This window comes from Corythoichthys intestinalis, chromosome 2 (genome assembly GCF_030265065.1).
Source record: "Corythoichthys intestinalis isolate RoL2023-P3 chromosome 2, ASM3026506v1, whole genome shotgun sequence".
Taxonomy (NCBI): Eukaryota; Metazoa; Chordata; class Actinopteri; order Syngnathiformes; family Syngnathidae; genus Corythoichthys; species Corythoichthys intestinalis.
In genome coordinates, this window is record NC_080396.1 from 8610180 (window position 1) to 8633230 (window position 23051).

General features: G+C 40.2%; 1 protein-coding gene across 3 annotated transcripts in view; it reads right to left on the reverse strand.

Annotated features, from left to right (window-relative positions):
- Positions 1-19563, reverse strand: part of nbeal1 (neurobeachin-like 1) — a 132472-nt gene extending 112909 nt beyond the window's left edge. For all 3 annotated transcript variants that reach the window (XM_057818755.1, XM_057818747.1, XM_057818738.1), the window contains exons 1-2: positions 19435-19563; positions 18733-18987 (exon numbers count right to left, since the gene is read on the reverse strand). In XM_057818755.1, the coding sequence (XP_057674738.1) occupies positions 18733-18783 (51 nt within the window). In that variant the 5' untranslated portion in view covers positions 18784-18987; positions 19435-19563. The remainder of the gene's footprint in view (positions 1-18732; positions 18988-19434) is intronic.
- Positions 19564-23051: the final 3488 nt, after the last annotated feature.

Genomic DNA, 23051 nt, shown 5'->3' on the forward strand with positions numbered 1-23051 from the left:
CTATGGCTGCCATTGACGGCGCTGGACGCCCAATCCATTACGACTGGGAAGGGCGAATGAAAGTTCATTTATATGAAAACCAGAGCATTCTCAGTCACCCATTACGATTTTCAGGGCATTTACAGGTGACTTTCTGTTCATTTTAGGGCATTTATAGGGCACATCCTGTTTAGCTTGAGTCACTGCCTATTCATTTGGGTGATTCCCTGGTCACTTCCTGTTCTGTAACCGAACACCAAAAGGAAGTGACCCATAAAATGGCCCAAAATCAACAGGAAGTGACGCTAAAATGCCCCAAAATCAAAAGAAAATGACGATGAAATGCCCCAAAATCAAAAGGAAGTGACTGAAAATCAATATGTAATGACCTGAAATGGTCCAGAATTACCTCGTTGCCTGGCAATGGCTGCAACTGACGGCCAGTTTGTCACAGATTACTTTAAAAAAGTAATTTAATTGTTGATTACACCTCAAAAAAGTAATCCAGTTACTTTACTGATTACATTATTACCAGAGTAACTAAGTTACTTTAAAAGTTTTTACCAACTTTTCTCCTTTTGCTGCCTCAACATAAAAATGACATCGCATGTAATTGAATTTTTCACACAAGGCTTAATCTTTGCGTTAGCTGGGGTTTAATTAGTCGATGGAGTTGATTTCAACCACCATTGACTCGCGCTAGCTTAGCCACTCCGGAGCCCTGACCGGAGCCCTGAAACTAAGCCCTGTATAACTGACAAAATGCACAGAATTTGTTCAAATCAACTACGCCGACTAATTAAACCCCCACTAACTCAAAGAGTAAGCCGAATGTCGAAAATTCTGAACTTGCCCTTTAAAATAAAGACTTACCTGTTAAAATGTTGTCTATAAAAGTTGTAAAGCAATAAAACAAACAACAAAAATGAATGAAACGAACAAGAATCCTACAAAGTATTTCATAAGGGGTCAAAATTACTTTCCGAAATGATCATGTGACTAGCATCATAGAGACAATCCTTTGCTTTGCTGAGCCAAAACTACACCTGAGGAGGCAAGATGGATATTTAGAATTTCTTTAAACCAAAGCTTTCAAACGCCACCAACAACAACTGAGCTTGAACCGAGGATTGAACACGAACAGTGTCAAGATATATATAGGCGGAAAATACAGACAAAACTGAAAAAGCAGTTTCTGCTCTTGCACTCCTCTTTAAAAGAAACTGCTGTATTTTAAGCCAAAACAACTGCTGTGTTCAATAGAACAATATGTCTATATGCTGCCATAGCAGATTCATGGTGCATTAAGCCCCCGAACAATTTTTAATTTGTCCATTTTACCCTAAAAACCCCCGTTTACAGACAACTCGCACCCGCTTTTGTTTTAACCCAGCGATAAAACTAAGGTAATTGATTATATTTATTATTCAAAATGTCTGTCATTTTTAGCTTAGAATCATTAATTGATGTCTAATATTTCGTTCCAAAAAAAAAAAAAACCAAAAAACAATTTTCAATAATTATTCACTCGCATATTTTAAACTTTTAAACAAATTACGTCACAATGAAAAAAAATGGCGTCTGTAAAAAAGTCACGGATATTTACCTCATAACTATCGTTTAATTGTATTTTTTTTGTTACTGTCGCATTTTTTCCGAGATGTTAGATGATAAATAATTGATCCAAGCTAAGAAGAATTGAAAAAAAACAAAACGTTTAAAGGGGTAAATATATGAAAAAGAAAATCTCGACCACTCCTTGATGTCTGCTATTTCTGCTTCGAGACCCTTGTTATATTGCCATGTTTCACCCGTTAAATCCCCCCAAAATCCAGCTGTGGGCATTCACAACTGTGTTTTGACACTCAGTGATACATGCTACACGGAGTTTTTGGATCGAAACAAGGTAAGTATGTGATAATATCTCGTTAAAGTCATGGCGTCTGCAATTGTGCTCTCACGTGCTCTCGCCTCCAGATAAGTTTTTTTCAACAGCAAAACCCTAAAAAAATAAAATAAAATAAAATAAAATATTGCCCTCCTGTTCAAAAATTTTCTTCCCCAGAAAATTGAGATTTTAAGCTTTCCAGTGATGTATCACACATGCATATCGGACAATTTTAAAATTTGGCCAAATTGGGGGTCTTAGAGTGGAACTTCAAGTCACCTGAGTGTTTTCCGCCATATATACACAGTGGTACCTCCACATACAAAGTTAATTCGTTCCAGGACCTTGTTTTTAAGTCGAAATGGTTGTATGTCGAGCAGGATTTTCCCATAAGAAACATTATAATTCCATTATTTCGTTCCACAGCCCAAAAACCTACACTAAACCCAAATAAATACTGCTGTTACTTTTGCAATTAAATTACAAAGAGCAAAACAAATACATTATGAATGAAAATCAGAATAATAAATAATAATAATAACAATACCTGTAATAATGTAACAAATCGGATTCTAATGTGGCGGACTTTTTTGCTGTACCTGAACGCACCGCGGGGCTGACGTGATGGTGAGGAGTTTACTTTCTGTTTTGATGCGAGCGTCAGCTGCAGTTGCACAAGTTGATGGAATAAATGATTAGAAACCTGAAGAAGCTTTCTTTGGCGATGTTACCACAAAAAGAATTGTCACCATACATCGACATACATTGCAGTCGAACGAGAGCACGAGGACAAGTACCGACATAGCAGGCTAAGGCTAACTGACTATACCGTCCTATCCATTATCTTTTCGATCTGTGTTGCAGTTTGTATTGCTTATTATGGGATTACCATATTGGGCCGAATATAAGACGGCCCTGAGTATAAGATGACCCCCTCTTTTTCAAGACTCAAGTTTGAAAAAAAGACTTTTTGAAGACCAAATTAATTTTTATACAGAAAATAATTACATCTGAAACAAATGATTATAAATATATATTTGAGAGAAAAAGCATGTTATTTTGCCACATTCAAATCTTAATATCTGAACATTTAAATATGTAAACTAAAGTGCAATCGCATTCGTAAATGAATGGCTTGTTTTTTGAAATGTAAATAAACCAATCTATTGTGATAAAACAACTAAATTGCAATAACTGCATTAACCATCAAAGTGAAGTCTAACTGCAACTGTAGTCTTGAAACAAATCTGGATAAGGAAAAACAATGCAATAAAATAATGCAAACTGGTTAAACTTAGTAGCTGAGATCTGTCATGACAGAACATCCCTTCAATGATATCTGGCGCCATCTAGCGTCGTAAATGGGTATAACGTCTAGACTGCGAATATAAGATGACCCCACTTTTTCAGTCTTATTTCAATGCAAAAAACACCGTGTTATAGACCCTACTCACCTACGTCACAAATGACGTGTCGCTGTATCCGGCCGCCATATTGTCCGTCATTTTTTTAGCCCTATTCTCAATGGTTTCAATTAGTCGTGCAATTCACAGAGCAATACATGGAAGCCCCGGTGTTATCTGACGCTGTAAACTCATTGGATGCGTTGCATAAAAGGCATTATGTGGAAAAGCTTCAGTTTATCCATTCGCCAGATCCATATTTGATGCCTAAATCGATATTTTTCGACCCGCTGTCTTCGCCGTCTCTGCCTGACATCTGCTACCCTGATATTTGCAACTATCTTGTCCACACAAAATCAGCCTATTCTCACGAAAGTTTGAAAAACTTTAAGAGCTTGGAGGCTTATAAATACTTCGTTGCTGGTTGGGTGAAACAGGTCCTCGTCCACGAAAATTCGGCAGGAATCTATCTTGTGCTCGGGAAGGTGAGTTACGAAATTTTCAATTCAAAATCTTTTGTTCTTGCTAACATCCACTGTCAAGTCTAATGTATTTCATGTCATTTGTCAATGGAGCTAGGGCTTTTAATGTTTATATGGTTTAGCGATAGCACTCTCACTACATAGATATATAATATGTAATAAATATGAAGTGCGATAGCACTACTCCAGATTGTCCCTAGTTGAATTTATTTTTTGGCTTTTGACCAAAAAATTAATTGAATGAATTGTATGACAACTGTCTTATTATCCCCTTATAATTATATATTTTCAGGTAGTTCATTCACAACGTCTGAGTGTCTGTTGTCGGCGATTAGCCTAGCAATGATCTTAATTGTGGTTGTCAGTCCAAAACCCTCTAAATATATATTAAATGCATCTTACCAGATATAAAATGACTACTACATAATCTGTGGTAATCGTTTGGAGCCCAGTTTTCTCGTCGAATTGCAGCAGCCGATCTCGCTCTCCTCTCCGGGTCTCTCGGAATCCGGTAGAACTTCAAGTCTCTCCGTCTATCTTCTCTGTTATTGCAACCGGCTGCCACACACGCCTTCACCATTTTGATTATTAATGTTAACGATCAGAAAAACACGCCATAATAGGAGGAATTTACGTAGCGGTAATGCATCAACAGTGATGAGTTGACGGACAATATGGCGCGGGGGCGTGGTTGTGACGTCATGTGAGTAGGGTCTATATTCGGGCCAATACGGTATATCGATGTATTTGATACATTAGATGCTTAAATTATGAAGTCTAAGTCCCAGGCTTCGAGGCTAAACACAATAGATAGATGGATAGATAAATCAATCTTTTTATTAGGAATTCTACATTCACCTTCACATTATTGCCTGCATTACTTTTCATAAGGTTTCATGCTACAATGATCCACACAGCCGAGTAGAGAAATGAGGCAGAATGACCCGGATAAATATGAGATGCTGAGTGTTGCTATTATGGATTTGGGAGGGCAGTGTGGTCAGGGAGGCCCAGATCTTTATGACAGATGACATCAAACACGACCACAAGGCAGTCAACAAGTTTAAAACACAGAGCCTGTCAATGGTGTGCACAAAAATGACAGTGAAAAGGCGGACAATGTGGAAAACAAGGTAGATTTTGTTCATCAGACTTCATAAGTGTGTTATGGAGGGTCTTTTTTTTTTTTTATTATTATTTTTTTTAATGTTGTGATTCCTCATTTCTATTGCTTCCATTCATCAGAATAAATCAACATTTCATGACTTGACAATGCTGCCCCACAAGGCTCAACGTCGCTGCGATGGCTCTGAGCACGGCAAAGGGGAGAGTGATGGAGAGATTGGCTTCCTCTCCCAGGCCTCAGAAGAGCCGTGCACTATGGAAAAAACTTTTGCAACGCCAAGGAATATGGTTGGGTATATGTTCGAGAAACATGGCATGGCCCTGAGGTAACAGGTACATCTCTTTTTCATACGAGTCGATCTGTCCTTTCACCCAATGACTATGAAATGACAAGGAGTGGGAAAATCATCTTTAGGAAATAGATAAAATTAAAAATTAAAAAAAAAAGTTTAAAAAGCTTCTCTAACAAAATCTTACTAGAAGTGTTTGTTATTTATTAAGTACCAGGCTGGTTGTCAAAAACCTTTAGTTTTAAATGAGAAACTTAAAGAAATGTTTGAAGGTCTCAAAAAAATGTGTATTTTTATTTCAACTTACCTGATTTGACTTTTCAGGTATCAAAAAATGGTCTCCTTTTCAAACATTTTCTTCCCTCAGAAAATAAAGATTTTAAGCTTTCCAATGATGTATCACACATGCATATGGAAGAATTTTAAAATTTCGCCAAATTGGGGGTCTCAGAGCGGAACATCAAGCCTGAGTGTTTTACGGCATTTTCTATATTTTTTAAGGGCGAAAAAGTTGATAAGTAATAAAATAATCCAGAAATGCAATGGCATTGCCAAAAGAAACAAAAACATATACATTTTTTAGTGTTGCAGCTATTGTTTATTTTAGTAGTCGATTCATCAATCAACTACCGTAATTTTGGACTATAGGGCGCACCGGACTATAAGCAGACACCCACCAAATTTAACACGAAAACATTTGTTCATAAATAAGCCGCACTGGACTATAAACTGCAGCTGTTCTCACTGTATTATGGGATATTTACCCGAAAAGATATTAACTGGTAACATGTTATTTGACAGCGGCATCATAAGACTGTCATAACACCAAATGAACCACCATGAAGCTTTGCAGCCAATTGGTTCAAAGCTTCATCGCTTCAAGAACCTTCATTTGGCCATCACTGCACTCTTGGGGGAGCAGCTGTCAACACTGTTGTCATTCAACATGCCTCCTAGCATGCATTTCGGTGACTGATTTAGTTGTTACTTTAATTGCTAGTTATGGCATTTGGTAACACTTTATGTTATATTTATACTTTATTATGACATGACACTGTCATGAGCATTAATGAATGCTTATAACAGGTGTCTTATAGTATCATCCGGCAAATTATCTCACTTTCGAATTGATATGAAAAATCTGAGCTGGACATTAAGGGAGTTATTTGCCAGATGACACTGAATGACATACAGTATGTCATAAGCATTCAGTAATGCCCATGATAGTGTCATGTCATAATTATGACGCTGTCAAATAAAGTGTTACCTATTAACCCAATTAAATCAACAAATAATCCGCACTGGACTATAAACTGCAGGATTGAAAATGAAGGAAAAAGTAGCGGTTTATAGTCCGAAAATGACGGTAGTCAGTTCGAATAATCGAGTATTCGGATTGGGAACATTTAATGCGTTGCAGAATAAATTTCAGGAGATGTAAAACAAAGGCTTGCTAAAATGGCACTTTCAAAAGAGCATTAAATGCGAATACAAAATAAAATTCTAAAGTGTTTCTTAAAACTATCCTGACAAAATAAAGCAAACATGGAGTTACGGTGTTGAAAAAAGTTCAATGTTTATAATTTGGCATTTTCCTTATCCCCAAAAATTCCAAAACAGATGGCGAATTTGCAGCGGAATAAGTATTTTTCATCTCATTAAAACAATTTTTTTTTAATTTTTTTTTTTTTATATATATCAGTTTGCACAAGGCACTAACTTCAAAACAATCAGAAAAGTAACTCCTGCAAAGACAGCTCAGTTTTGATTGAAATTGAATTGAGCAATGTAAACTGTGAAAACATGGGATTGACACAGTGTAGTCCTAATGGCTAATCCATTGAATGTGTTTCAGACTATGGACCAGGTCTGCATATCAAAGATGGCATCACAGACTGATAAATGGGAAGGGCTGTACCCTTGCTTGAGACAACCGTCGGCCATTGCGTTGACAGTGCCCATCCCAACAGTGAACTGTCAAAGAGATTTCTCTGCAAGACATTTGGTCAAATGTACAGAACTGTAAAATGTCAGTTACAGATGCTTGTGGGTCTTCATTTCCTAGATCTCATTTTTTAAATTCTTGTGTTGGTGAAGACAGACCTGAGGAACCGTCTTCAGGGGGACCATCTGGAAGCATGCCTCACATTGATTACAAATGTGACCAATAAGGGTGCAACGGTTCAGTTAGCCCACGGTTCGGTTTGAACCTCGGTTCTGGGATCACGGTTTAGGTTTGGTTTGCGTTTTGCTTTTTTTTTTTTTTTTTTTTTAACTACCTTTATTTTGCTTTTATAAAAATGAAATAAACACTTATTTGTAAACATCTTACCTCTTTGGCTAGTGTAGTGACTGACTACTGAAATACACACACAGTAGTAAAAAAGTTACTTGGCAAAGTAACTGGTGATACCTTTCATGTTTTTGTTTTCATTAAAAAAAACAAAACAAACAAACCCAAAAACATAGTAACCTTTGCTATGTTTGGAGGTCATTTAATGTTGTGAATCAACTGTTAAAGTTGATAAAATTGCTCCCGTTTTTGCATTAGTTCCCTTCTGTCTACTTTCGACATGTGCAAATTTTAAAACTGTTTCATCCTTTCAAGACAGATTCAAGTCAAGATTTTGCCGGTTTAGGAGTATTTTAGATAAAAAGTTGCTTAGGTTCGCTCGGAAGGTTTACTACAACAGAGCCTTTCTGAGAAGTTTACTGCTCTAAAATGGCGGCTGTTTACTAACGCTACCGAGTCTTGTCATTTCGCATGTAGTTCTATATGCATGAGATATCTTGGCGTAGATTGTATGCTGTCGGCTACAGTCAGGAAATATTGGAGCCACCAAGCCTAGCATCGCATTTGCTACAGCGTCTCAACAAACACTCTTCCCTCTCCGTGTCTGACTTTTCTCGCGTCATTCAACCAACGTATTAACGAACATTGTCTCGTTGCAGAAACGGTGACCAAATCCGAACGGATGGAAAAAAAAAAAGAACGTAATGCACGAAAAACGTGCAGATTTTGAACGTAACGTACGGCGTACACATTTAAAAATCAGTGCTAACAAATTACGACGAGACCGTGCAACTTGACAAGTATGAATTATAGTGGACCGTCACAGTTAGGTAGTAGCACTCTGTAGCACGGGACGTCCAACTATCAGTGGTCAGGGCGAAACTATGTGCTTTAGCGAAATCATCTTCGATGGCTTTTCGTGCCATTTCATAAATGTCAGGGATTACATTGTTGGAGAAATATGTCCGCGAGGGAACAATGTAATGCGGGTCAAGCGTTGCAAATAAATTAACGAAGCCCGCCGTGTGTTTTCACTGGTGTCATCTTCGTGGTTGTCCTGCCCTGAGAAAGTGATATCTGTGGGTGATGCCGGCTGAGGTGCCGGAGTCATGTTATAAAAGTGTTGCCATTAGCATGGGGAACAAGCTCCCGGGGTGTGGCCTCCCCTCTGCCTCGGCTGCCGGCCGCGGGAGTGGGTTGGGGGGTCGGGTCTCCGGTCTTGCGTCGCCCCATGGCAGTCCCTGGGCGTTCTCCTGCCTCCGCCTTCCCCTCTCTTCTCTGGCTGGGCGTCCGCCCTGCGCTCCGTCGCGGGTCGCTGGCTGGGCGCCGGTGTATCAGCGGGGTGTCGCCTGCACCGGCGGGGGGCCCTGCCTTGCCTGGGGCTTGGTGGGCCGCTGGGGGTCCCGTGGCGTGCCGTGCCGGTTGGGGGGCTGTGGCTCGTGGTCCGGGTGGGCGGGCGGGGGTGGGTGTAGGCGTGGGGTTGGTGATGCGTCCCCTCCTGCCATCCCTGAAGGCCGGTTGATGGGCGCGCGGGTGGCCCGGGGGACCACCCTGGGTCCCGGGGGGGGGTGACGGTGGCTCCTTTGCTGGGCGGTTGGAGGAGGGATGGGCTGCGCATGGATCCCCCCGCCCCCCCGCCCGCCCTCCCTCCCCGGGCTGGCTGGGTGTGGGCCGTGGCCCTGGGTTGGTGCCCGCGCGGTCTCTCCGCCCGTCTGCGTGGCTGTCGCGCGCCCGGTGGGGCTTGCGTGCTGCTGGATGTGGTAGGGCATGCTCGGGTTGGGGGTTCCGGTGCCGGGATTGGCGATGCGGCGGCGTAGGGTTGGTCGCCAACGGGCTTTCACTCATAAGAGATTCACACGATTACTGGGTTCTAGATCACAGAACTGATTTGTGTACACTCTACCCCTTTCAATCACTTAGTTTATAGTCTTATAGACACCCCCACCCCCATTCTCCTCTTTCACTGGCCAATAGGCCCCCACATGGTGTAAACCGGAAATACATCTCGCTGACGATAGCACCAGCATATTAGTAACTAGTTTAGATGTTCAATGTATTTCTTGTTGTTGTTTGTGTATGTGTTTCTTTTCTTTCTTCTCTTGTATTTCTTTTCTTCTGTCCCCCCATAATCCCTTCCTGTTCGCTGCTTTGTCATAATAAAAAGGTAAAAAAAAAAAAAAAAAAAAAAAAAAAAAAAAAGCATGGGGAACAAGCGCTGAGCATTACTTGCAATTTTTTTTTTTTTCAATATTTTCTCTCCCTCCGCATTGTCGTTCACGGGGAAACCAAAATGTTGCCACATTGCAGATTTGAAAGAAGCCGGTGCTTCCTCAAAATTCGGTCACTCCACTCCTCCGCTCGCCGTAGCTATTTTTTTTCTTTGTTTCACTTTCACTTCGCTCGTAAGCCGGAGAGGGCGTTACTCAGCTTCTATTACACAGGTGCTTGACAGCGATCTGACATTTACTTGTGGGACAGGAATTTCTCCACAGCGTTGCTTCAAGTCACACACAGGCACACAGAGCTCGAGCAATTCATTCTACAAGTGTTCGGAATACATTAATTGCAAAACCGAAAAGGCGCGGTTCATAAAGGCGTATTGAACCGTACAGGGCGAACCGTACGGTTCGGCTTTGAACCGCAAACCGTTGCACCGCTAGTTAGCACCATGAAAACGTTCACCAAAAACAAAACACACATTTTCCTTTCAAATTCAATATACAAACTAGAGGAATGTTAGCCTAGGCTTAGCTGGGAGAGCTTTAAGTCGAGGTTTTAAGTCTCACCGCCACTGAGTGAGAAACAAGCTTGAATGAAGGGCAAAAACAAAGATAGCGTCAAAGATCGCTAATTGCGAAATATGATCTTGCCCTAAGCACAAATCCACGTTCGCTGGACGAGGGGAGGTCTCATTCCCAATATTTTTTGTAGATGAAACCTTTCCACAACAATATTTATATTTAACTTATACATTTTTAACTAACTTATTAACTTATGAATTCTTTGTTCTTTTTAACACAAAGGCATGACATCATGTACACTAGAATTGACACAGTGGCTGAAAATGGCGAAACTTCACTTGAGCCCCCCCTTAAAAAAAGTCATGCAGTATATATATATTTTTTTATTTTATTTATTATTTTGTTCTTGCTCTAATTTTGAGCAACTTGAGCTATGGCTGTGGGTATAGTCTACAAGTTCTATTTAAAGATGTCCCGTTCGATCGGCATCCCGATCGATCGGGTCCGATCATGTCATTTTCAAAGTATCGGAATCGGCAAAAAAATATCAGACATGCCTTTTTTTAATGTATAAATATTAGGGCTGTCAAACGATTAAAATTTTTAATCGAGTTAATTACAGCTTAAAAATTAATTAATCGTAATTAATCGCAATTCAAACCATCTATAAAATATGCCATATTTTTCTGTAAATATATATATATATTCTGTAAAATAATTTGTTGGAATGGAAAGATAAGACACAAGGTGGATATATACATTCAACATATGGTACATAAGGACTGTAGTGGGCATTTCACTCTACTGTCATTTAAATCTGTCTATGCTGTCCTCACTCCGAAGCGTCTACTTTTTCCAAAGCTAGACAGCTAGTGAACGACGCCTTAATAATCAGACTTCTTCCTTTTTCATCTGACTTATTAATAAAATGGCCTAAAACCACTGTCCTCTTTAGACCGTCGTGAAACTACAAAAAAAGTACACAAGCATTGCATTAGCAACAACGTTAGCTTAGCACGCTATACAGGTTCACTAAACCAGGGGTCCCCAACCTATTCCACTAAGGCACACTGTGGGTGCAGGATTTCATTCTTACCAAACAAGATGACAACACTTTTTCCCCAATCTGGTGTTTTACAAGTGCAATCAGTTGATTGCAGTCAGGTGTGGCTTGTTTTAGCAGAAGCCTCATTGGTTCAACTGTCTCTGCTGGATCGGCTGGAACAAAAACCAGGACCCACAGTGCCTTGAGGACTGGGTTGAAAACCCCTGCACTAAACAAACAAAAACCGTCTCATACAAAAAATATAACATTTTGCTTACTAACATAATATGTACATTCTTTACAACAACCATACTTACGGACAAATCTTGTCCAAGGATCATATAAGCACAACATTACAACGTAGGCGTCAGCCCGAGACGTCGTGCAGCCATATTGAACTGGCAAGAAAGCAATAAACCATGTCGCAAAGCGACCACAAGAGTTCGCTGTTAGACAGCACAAAAAACCTTGCTGTAAAATTTACCAAAAGGCAGAACACTGTCTGAGCGGGACATGTGCGTTAATTGCGTCAAATATTTTAATGTGATTAATTTAAAAAATTAATTACCGCGCGTTAACGCGATCATTTTGACAGCCCTAATAAATATATTTTATTTAAATCGCTTTCTAAATGTATTTAACGTTACAGACAAAATGTCTTACACTCATCCAGAGTAGTTTTGGCTTAAAGTAGGGCTATCAAATTTATTGCGTTATCGGCGGTAATTTGTCGCGTTCAATCTATAAAGGCGACAACATCAGTGGTTGAATTGGTTAAGAAAAAACTGACAATAATATCGCATATCGGCAATTATTTATTAGACAATATATCGCCTACTGAAAATTTGTTATCATGACAGGCCTACAGTAATCAACCAGTATGTACAGTTTCCACTCTCGGCAATTAAAATAGTGGCAAGATAAAATTTATATACTTCTTCTGTCTGCTGTTGAGGGATGTTTGGATCCTGGCAAAAACACAAGCACTTCTAGATGAATGTGGTGGGAAAAAAATTGACTGCAGCACTGTGCTCATTCCACTGGATACCAGCGGCAACCAGCAGCTGCCTCTGTGTAGTGACAACACCAGCACATGAGCCAATGACAGCACCTAAGAGGATCGCTTGTTACGTAATGGCCTTAGCTGTAGGCTGTCACCTCTCAGCACTCCAGTACTTTGAGATCTTTACATTACACTACCTTCATCTACAATTATCCAATGTGACAGTACTATGCTATGGTGTTGCATTTAGTGCTGCATTTGCATATGTACACTACATATACACAACGTAATGCAAAACGCAAGCACATCCGAGCAACGTTGACACTTTTCACAAATGACTGAGATGTGCATCTGTGCAGCCACACTCCTGGCCGACATGATCAAGTATTCAATATGATTTGACGATACATGTCTTACGTGCAGGCAAAGCTTTGCTTTCATGAAGAAAGTACTCTGAAGGGGAGTGCGTGTTATTGTGAGGGATTAGTATGTGGCAGTGATTGTGTTGTTGCAGCCTGACTCACATGAGGAGAAGCTCAGGCAGGCTGCTTTGATTGGTCGCCTGAGAATGCTTCGGCTTTATGGGCAGGTGAATTAAATCTAACCAACAGCTGACTCAAGGACTTGCTTGAGAGTCGGCTCATTCATAGCCACGATAAACAGCACACTATTCATTGACAACAGTTCCAATGTCCTGATGAGAAATAAACTGACCTGGCATTTGCTTGTGGCATGACAGAGCAAGTACTGTTTGCACTGTTTGCATAGTCACGTTTAAGGATTTCCCAATCCGATCACGTGATCGGAAATCAAGCCAATCGCGCCATTTCTCAGAGGATCGGAATCAGGTGAAAAGGATCGAGTTTTTAATTTAAAAAATATATTTATGTTTTTCTGCTTCATACTCCTACAGAGCCACACCCTCCCTCCTGCTTACCAGTGCGTCCAAACTGTCTAGTGCAACTTGCGTTTGGTACCTAAAGTTAACGATGATTGACAGGTTTGTAGCTTTGATCTTGCTAGAAAAGTTTGGTAGCTGTATGACCAAAGGCAAAAATGTGTCACTCATCGTTTAGCTTGTTACACACTAGCGGTAGTGTGCTGTTGCAACTTATTGTGTAAGGCTACGTCGACACGAGGACGGATAATAGCCTTGAACGTGGAGTTAAACTACAAGGAATGTCGTCTACACCAGTGTTTTTCAACCTTTTCTGAGTCACGGCACGTTTTTACATTGGAAAAAACCTCACGGCACAGCACAAACCAAAAATGTTCCAAAATTACTTTCTGTACAGTATATTTATTTTTAAAAGAGTTTCTCAATATTTATTTATACTTATATCTATTTATACTTAGGTACTCAGTGTGAAACTTGAGTCTGTTTAGATGAACCCAAAGCTGGGTTCCTAGCAGGAATCTTCATCAACAGCTCTCTGTGTGGGACTTTGGATTTAGCAACAAGTTCAGCAACAAGGTAACTGGCTCTGAGGGCTTTCTCATTTACCTTTGTAGCTTTTCTCAAAAAAGTTCCCTGTTTCTCCGTGTTTTCACAAAGGCGAACAAAATAGTCCATTGACTTGTTTTGAAGAGACGAGTGTTTCGTTTAGGGATGACGTTTAGGATAGCTGCTCGTGTCGCGTTGAAGAACTGCTCAGATTTCTAGCCGGTAGCCACCTTGCTGCCCTTGACAATTTGTTGGAATAAAACACAGGGGGATGATTGACTGCCGTCACATATGGATAAAATGGAAAGGACACTTTCGTGAATATTGACTCTTGACGAGTCTAATCAAATGATGTACAGTAGATGTGCTAGGGTCCACAATGTCGCGTACAGCAAAGTAGCTGATGGCTAGAAATCCGAGCAGTTATTGAACGCGACAAGAGCAATACCTCGCTCATCAGCACACGACCGCAACTTTCTACCTCCTCCTTCCTCCCTACTGCAGCTCCGTCAGATGACGTAAAAAACATAAAATAAAAATGCGATATTGGATAATTTCTCATGGCACACCTGACGATCTCTCACGGTTGAAAAACACTGGGCTACACTAATGAATCCCTTCTCTGTACAGTGCATAAGTTATTGCACAGAGTAGGTAGCCGGTTAATATTACCCGCCGCTTCATATAGACGAGTGTCTCCGTATAACAATCGGATACAAAGGAAGTGACATCATGTGGCATTACGGTATTGTCAACAATGGAGGCGGACGATCAAGATATGTCATTCCCGCACCTCGTTTCTTTTTTATGTCCATTGTTTACAGTTTATCTTCCAGAGTGTAGAACAGGTATTGGGAACCTATGTCTCACAAGTCATATCTGGCTCTTTTGATGAGTGTATCTGTCTCTCGGCTACCCCGTAATATTAAATGTGGAACAGGCTGGCTCGACCGACATGAAAGAGCAGTGATGAGCTGATAATGCATTCACAGATTTTTCTTGAACCTTTAAACATAATATATATACCATAATATGCTTCAATTTCATGCCAATTGGGGGTCTTCTCATCGTGGATTACGCGGAGATGAGCGTTATTACAGAGCTCGTCTCGCGCCTTAACCTGGCTGGCCCCTTCCAACTCAATGCCGACCTAACTGGAGTATATTAAAATGCATAGGGTAAAATTAACCCTTGTGAAATTAAATGCGTGGTACCCCAAGTCACAGAGGCGCACAATCAGTTTCACTTTCATGATTTTTTTCGCCTGTCAAAATTGTCGCCACTTCCAGGAGAGCGAGACTCGCGAAATGGCTGCCCTGAGAGACTCCACCTGTCTCGGCCACTGTTATACTCAGCCCCACACTATATGTTTTATTTGTTATTTTCCATGTGGTGACTGTGCAACTGAGCAACGATTGTAACATCCCAAGTAACGTTTTCAGGCTTTCGTTGTTTTTTTCTAAAGATTTATTTCAATTACAACTCAGCGACTGCTCGTGACAGCCGAGTGTGCCCTCAGTCCCTTCACGCTCGCTCCCGAGTGATGCGTTCAAATGCATTCACTAAAAAAACAGTGCTCACAAAGCAGAGTTCCCGACCCTTGGTATAGAAGGTGTAGTAATTTAGAAATTTCCTGGTGGCGAGTAAGGACATTACGTCCGCGTGGACAATGACATCATACATGAGGCAGCTTCTTTCTACTCATGGGTAGTCTGCGCAAACGCAGCCGTACCTTGCAGAAGCGGGGGGGGGGGCCTTAAACGAAGTGCGGACAGGTATTATAATAGCCGGCAAAATACTCGGGAGAAAATTATCTATCTTAGTGTAGATGTAGCGTAAGTGAGAGGCTGTTCTCAGCAACGTGAGTGGATTTGATTCAATTTAGCTCCAAAGCACAAATCTGAAAATCCATTTTAAAGCAATAAAACTGGCCACTGGAGGGCAGTACCGCATTTGGTAAGACCCGCAACCCAATTCAACGGCCGGGCCGCCGGCAGAAGACGACCGAATGGAGAACAACATAGAGGACACCTGGGATGCCAGGCGCTGGATGACCGAGCAGAACGACCAGGACCACCAGTGCAGCGGACGATGCCGTTGAGTCCGTGCTGCTGGCCGAGCAGACCCCGCAGACTCAAAAAAATCCATCTTTATGATACAGGCGGCTATGAGGGAAAAGTTTACCCGGCTGTCGCAGCCACAACAGCATCATCTCTCAGTTAGTTATGTGTAAATAAATTGTTTACTTTGCTATCAAAAGCTCTATTTTAGAGCTGAAACGAATACTCGAGCAACTCGAGTAACTCGAGTTTAAAAACTGATCCGAGTAATTTTATTCACCTCGAGAAATCGTTTATTTTGACAGCTCTAAGCATCACGTTTTGCTCGGACTACCTTTAATGCGGGACAACGCGCTGATGTCGCGTGCGTAGAGGAAGAAAAAAAAAAAAAAAAAAACTTACTGTAACCGACAGCCGCTACAAACGACGCCGACGTTGCTAAATACTAGCCTGCACGATGCTACGTTGGCAGCAGGTAGCGTCTGATGACTCTCATAGAGATCACATGTATGTTGAACTAGATGCGAAATGACAGACTCGGCCGCGTCTGGGCAACGTTAGTAAAGAGCCGCTATCTTAAAGCAGTAGAGCGCTAAGCGCTAATAAGGAGCGCTAAGCGCTAATAAATAAGGCTTAACATTACTGTCACTAGCTCACGTAACGTTAGCCCTGCGGAGGGCTAGGTTACTATTAATTATGACCACTGTCGATGCGTGGCTAACGTGTCTTACATACAGGCTTTAACATAATATAGCGTTGTGGAGTGATGAGGCTGTAAAATAAAAACTCAGTAATGCTAACTATCAATTTTAGCTCAGTAGTCATTGCTGGATAAAACACCAAGTAGCTCTGGTCCCTAATGTGCTCCAATACAGCCTGTATCACACATTTATTTTGAACGCTGCAAAAACTCAAAATCCTATCAGGACTTCAGTTTAGACTAATTTAAAACTTAACTAGAGCTTAAAAATGGCTTGACACAAATAGAAATTCAATTGAAACACGTGGGAAAAAATCCTAACTTTTAAGTGATGTGTGTTATCATGCGTAACGACATTTTTAGGTATATATATTTTTTTAATTATTAAATTTCTTAGGATCATGGAAGCTTCCACTTGGGGAAAATATATACATACAGTATATCCTGTATATACATAATATAATAAAAATATACAGTACTGTGCATGTATATATATATATATATATATATATATATATACACATTTTTTTTTTGTAATAAGATCTAAACGTTTTTTGAGTGAAAGCAGTGAAACTGTCTTTTTTTTTTAAATTCTAGTTACATCTGAGATGCAATTGTTGGCTGTTTTCAACAATATACATCGAAAATAAAGACATTGATTGACTGAAAATGGTTCAAGATTAGATGAAATGTCTTGTTTTCGCATGTATATTTATAATTGCTCTTCACATAAACATATATTTGTTTTATCCGATTACTCGATTAATCGATAGAATTTTCAGTCGATTACTCGATTACTAAAATATTCGATAATTGCAGCCCTACTATTTGTCCTGTTGTTTATGTTATTTTTAGGGCTGTCAAAATTATCGCGTTAACGCGCGGTAATTAATTTTTTAAATTAATCACGTTAAAATATTTGACGCAATTAACGCACATGTCTCGCTCAGACAGTATTCTGCCTTTTGGTAAGTTTTACACCAAGGTTTTTTGTGCTGTCTAACAGCGAACTCTTGTGGTTGCTTTGCGACATGGTTTATTGCTTTCTTGCCAGTTCAATATGGCTGCACGACGTCTCGGGCTGACGCCTACGTTGTAATGTTGTGCTTATATGATCCTTGGACAAGATTTGTCCGTAAGTATGGTTGTTGTAAAGAATGTAAATATTATGTTAGTAAGCGAAATGTTTTATTTTTTGTATGAGACGCTTTTTGTTTATGTTTAGTGAACCCGTAAAGCGTGCTAAGCTAATGTTGTTGCTAATGCAATGCATGTGTACTTTTTTTTTTTTGTAGTTTCACTACGGTCTAAAGAGGACAGTGGTTTGAGGCCATTTTATTAATAAATCAGATGAAAAAGGAAGAAGTCTGATTATTAAGGCGTCGTCCACTAGCTGTCTAGCTTTGGAAAAAGTAGACGCTTCGGAGTGAGGACAGCATAGACAGATTTAAATGACAGTAGAGTGAAATGCCCACTACAGTCCTTATGTACCGTATGTTGAATGTATATATCCATCTTGTGTCTTATCTTTCCATTCCAACAGATTATTTTACAGTATATATAATTTACAGAAAAATATGGCATATTTTATAGATGGTTTGAATTGCGATTAATTGCGATTAATTACAATTAATTAATTTTTAAGCTGAAATTAACTCGATTAAAAATTTTAATCGTTTGACAGCCCTAGTTATTTTGTAAAAGGAAAACATTATTCAGATGTTTGGGATGTAACTAAAGCAAAAGAAAGCTGTGTTAAAGTCAAAGTTATGTTTGAAATGTATGCTTTCACAAAAAGCTCAATTTCTCTGTTTTTTTAATCAAAAATTGGAAGAATTAAGCTATTTTCTAATGCTGATTTCTAAAGAATGGAAAAAGATATTAACTTACTTTTTTTCCTGCTGAAAGAAAAGAGTCTAATCATTCTTTTAGTGGGTTCCATGTTTATATAGCAATAGAACAGAATTTTCTGTGGGCCTTGCAAAATCAGTTAAAATCCAGTAAAACGGCCGGGAGTGAAGGGGGTTGCACCGGTGAAAATGGCTGGGAGTGAATGAGTTAAAAATGATTCACATTATGAAGGTTGCACTGAGGGACAGTAATGTTTGAAACTTTTGCTTTTGTTTCGGTATCAGATCGGGACTCAGCAGATTCTCAAAATCAGGTGACTCGGGTACAAAAATTTGCAATCGGGACACCGCTAGTCTCGCTCATTAAAAATTTTCACTTATGTACTGGCAAAGGCATTGCAATTAAGCAGCAATTGGATTGCAGCTCACCTTAGTGCAGTAAAGCATCCAGACTTCATAAAGTCTCTCGGTAGATGCCATGGCGCCTTGTGAGTGCCCCCTTGGGCTGCAGGGTCCACAGAGGTCACTTTCGTGGCAGCTTCATACTCAATCAATCTTGGTTGCTGGGCAGCAACATGATGATCGTCCCACGCTGGTGTTGCATCCCACATAAACAGGGAAATCCACGGAAATCCCAAGAAGTAAGTTGTTAATGGCTGCTGGAGATTAAAATCCAACGGCTTCCTTGAAGAGGGATAAAACAGTCGGCATTCAAAATATTGTGGACACTTTCCAAATCGAAACACGGACGGTAGGAATGAATTCCTGACTTTCGATGCACTTTGAGCTGTCCTACTCTACTTCAGCACAGTCTAGTCTGTGTACTCGGTCAACAAGCACACATGAACAGTAGTCAGCTTGCTGTTTGTGCACTACAAGGAAGCTACAACCGGCCTGGCAAGTCCTCTAACAGCTGTGTAATACCTCGATTCTTTGTAGAAAAGTAATGCACTCGACGACATTACCTAATTAAGCTAACCTCAAGCTAACTGTCAAAATGCCTGTTTCTATCAGTGAGCCTTGCTTTCTCCTTTCTCCTCCCAATCATGTGACAGAAAAGGCTCGTCTTACCGAACCTGTCTAGCGACTATAGTCTAGCATTTTGTTTGTTTGTTTCAAGAATGACAGTACCTGTTTGTTTTGGTTTTGCCGAAGAGAATGGGAAGACACCTGGGACCTGGATGTAGAAAATCACACAACGTTTGCCAGAGTGGGAATGGGTCAAGTTGGCCAACACTACGCGATGCTTGCAATGGATTGTAGCCTTCTGTTCAAAGATGAACGCTTTTGGATATTTCAAAATAAGAGAGTAGCCTACTAAGAAACACCGCCAAATTAGTTTTCGTTACACAAAAACGAATATTATCACACTTAATCAGTTTGATTAGTACTAATATTTCACAAATTTTAAATTTATTTGTAGTTACAACGTCTAAAAACGTTTAATAAGACCTCTTACTTTGTAACCAAATCGGAAATACTGTCAATACACAGTAACTACTGCGGACACACTGCGCACGTAATATAGTTTTGAGTGCTTTCTCCTCGTTGAAGAAATAAATGTTAAATATGTTAAACTAAAAAGTAGTGTTATTATAATCCGTTGATGACAAATCATTAAAGTAAGGGTGTCAATATACCGGTTAGTGTGAATTATTTGATTGATATTTGCGACATATTCCCCCGGTTTACGGTGCCGATGTGGCTTTACGTAGTTGCCAAGTACTGTTACCCAGTGGAGAAATGCTAAAGGTGCAACTAGTTAGGGGAAAAAAGGTAGCATGGACAGCAGATTATTTTATTTATCTCTACCCTTAACCAACAAAAGGCACGTAGGTGAATTTACAAAATAAATAACAGACAACTTTAGGCATCTAACGCTGTTTGACTTTACAATAGATGTACTGTAATTCAGTTTTAACCCTAAAATGCATAAGTGGGTCAAAAATGACCCGGTGAGGTTGTTTTCTTGAAATATCTTCGGAATGAAAAAATGTTATCAATTCATATTCCAGGTATTCCTCAAAAAACATGTTTTTGATATAATGCCATTCAAATTTTTGATGAACTTTTCATACATTTGAAGAAATTGTCATTTTTGTATTACAGTGATCCCTCGCTACTTCGCGCTTCAAATTTCGCGGTTTCAGTCTATTGCGGATTTTTTTCAGTCAAAAAAAATATATATACATGAATAACAAATTAAAATAATGGAGAAAATATGGTGTAAAATCTGCCCGTTCCCTAACAGAAGTCAAGAAGAGCCCGCCCAACTCATATTCCACCGCTCTGATTCGCTGGCCAGCATCACTCGGGAATATTGCAAGCTGATTGGCCGAGATGTTTAACCTTGCTGCTATCGAAGGAAAATGGCTCCAAAGTGTCCTCCACCTGCTCAATCCTCTAGCGAACCCAAGAAGAAAAGAAAAATGATGACGGTGCACGAGAAAATTCAATTACTGCACATGCTTAAAGTTGGCCACAGCTATGTGTCTGTTGCACGCCATTACGGACTAAATGAATCAACCGTTCGTTACATATAAAAAGACGAGACGAAAATCCGATGACCGCCTCAATGTCGTTTTCCAGGGACACTAAGCGAGTCGTGTCTCCTCGCAACAAGTCGATTGTAAAAGTGGAAAATGCACTAACAGTGTGGATATCAGACTGCCAAAAGCCAAAGCGCTGTATGATAGCCTCATTCCTGAAGGAGAGTTAAATGAAGGTGGCGGTGATGCCGACTACGACGAAGATGAACCACAGCTTAGCACCAGTGCTTCAAGTGAAGAAAATTGTGGTTTTGTTGCCAGCAAGGGCTGGTTCGAAAGATTCAAAAAGAGGCTTGGACTTCGCCGCGTTACGTTGCATGGGGAGGCCTCCTCGGCGGACCATGACGCAGCTGTTCGTTACGTTGACAATTTCCCAAATTAATTGAAGAGGGTGGCTATGTCCCGGAGCAGGTGTTAAACATGGACGAGACTGGCCTTTTTTGGAAGCGAATGCCATCCAGGACGTTCCTTTTCAAGGAAGAAGTGAAGAGGCGAGGCTTTCAGGCCCACAAAGATCGCGTGACTCTCAATCTTCTCAATAAATCATCTTTACCTTCATATCCATTGTTCTGGAGTTTTTTCTTCATTTATCAAGATTATCAGTGTGGTGAGTAAATTTTATTCATCTTTTGCATGTTATTGTATATTAATATTGCATTTACTTTTGTAACTAGTGTACTGTATACACAAAAAATATATAAAGAATGTTGCTACTAATGCTAATAATGCTACTTCGCGGTTTTTCACTTATCGCGGTGGGTTCTGGTCCCCATTAACCGCTAAAAACGAGGGATCACTGTACTACCCTAAGCTTCCACAAGTGGGTCAAAAATGACCCACATGCATTTTCTATGGAATCCAATGGGAATCTTTCATTCTTATCAACTTTGGCTGTCAGGAATAAATTTACCGTGGACTACACAGACTAGGTATGTAAAAAGTGACATCCCTCAAGAAGGTTATTTTACACAGCATGAGCTGATACGTGTACTGTAAGTATTATGTCCATATAGTATTTTGTGTGTGTCTTTCATGACTCTTTTTATTATTATTTATCAACAAATTAACCTACTTCATAACTAGCTAGCTAACTAAGGCTAGGTTCATACCGCAGGTCCTAATGCACAATTCCAATTTTTTTGTCATATCTGTTTTTTTGGTGTGCCCGTTCAGACTGCCTTTGTCCATTGAGTCTGTTCAAGTATCTCACATGCGCACTAATTCACAGTCCAAGATGCGCTGAGAAAACTGGCCCGCATGCGCAGGAGCATCAAAACAAATGACTACACATGACGCACACACGTACGGACAATTTGCCCTGACACCTCGCCGTGTAAGCAATCTTGAAATATTCCTCATTTGGAGCAGAGAGAAAACAGCATTGTCAGGCTTATCCTCAACACATTTAATTTTTTTATGACTGTTGTCAAGCCCGCTCCTTCCCCAAAAGCCGCGTTCAAGCTAGGCGCAAACGCTAATGCACAGCTGCACCGCTACCTTAGCACCCTGTCTCTCTCGCTCTTTGCTGATGTTAATTGCCGCATGAATTCCAATTTGGGGGACTTGACAGTTCAGACTGCAGCCACATTCTGGAAAAATGTGGCCCGGATGGGATTTTAACCACATACAAAAGTGACCTGGATCGAATTTGAAATGGTCCACTTTTATGCGACTTTTCACGTTCAGTCGAGTCAGAAAAACACGAAAAAATTGGATTCGTGCGTAAAGACCTGAGGTATGAACCTAGCCTAAGTTAGCTAACATTACTGTATATACAGTGGGGCAGATAAGTATTTACTCAACCACTAATTGTGCAAATTCTTCCACTTGAAAACATTAGAGAGGCCTGTAATTGTCAACATGGGTAAACCTCAACCATGAGAGACAGAATGTGGGGGAAAAAAATCAGAAAATCACATTGTTCGATTTTTAAAGAATTTATTTGCAAATCATGGTGGAAAATAAGTATTTGGTCATACCAAAAGTTCATCTCAATACTTTGTTATGTACCCTTTGTTGGCACTAACGGAGGCCAAAAGTTTTCTGTAACTCTTCACAAGCTTTTCACACACTGTTGCTGGTATTTTGGCCCATTCCTCCATGCAAATCTTCACTAGAGCAGTGATGTTTTGGGGCTGTCGTTGGGCAACACAGACTTTCAACTCCCTCCACAGATTTTCTATGGGGTTGAGGTCTGGA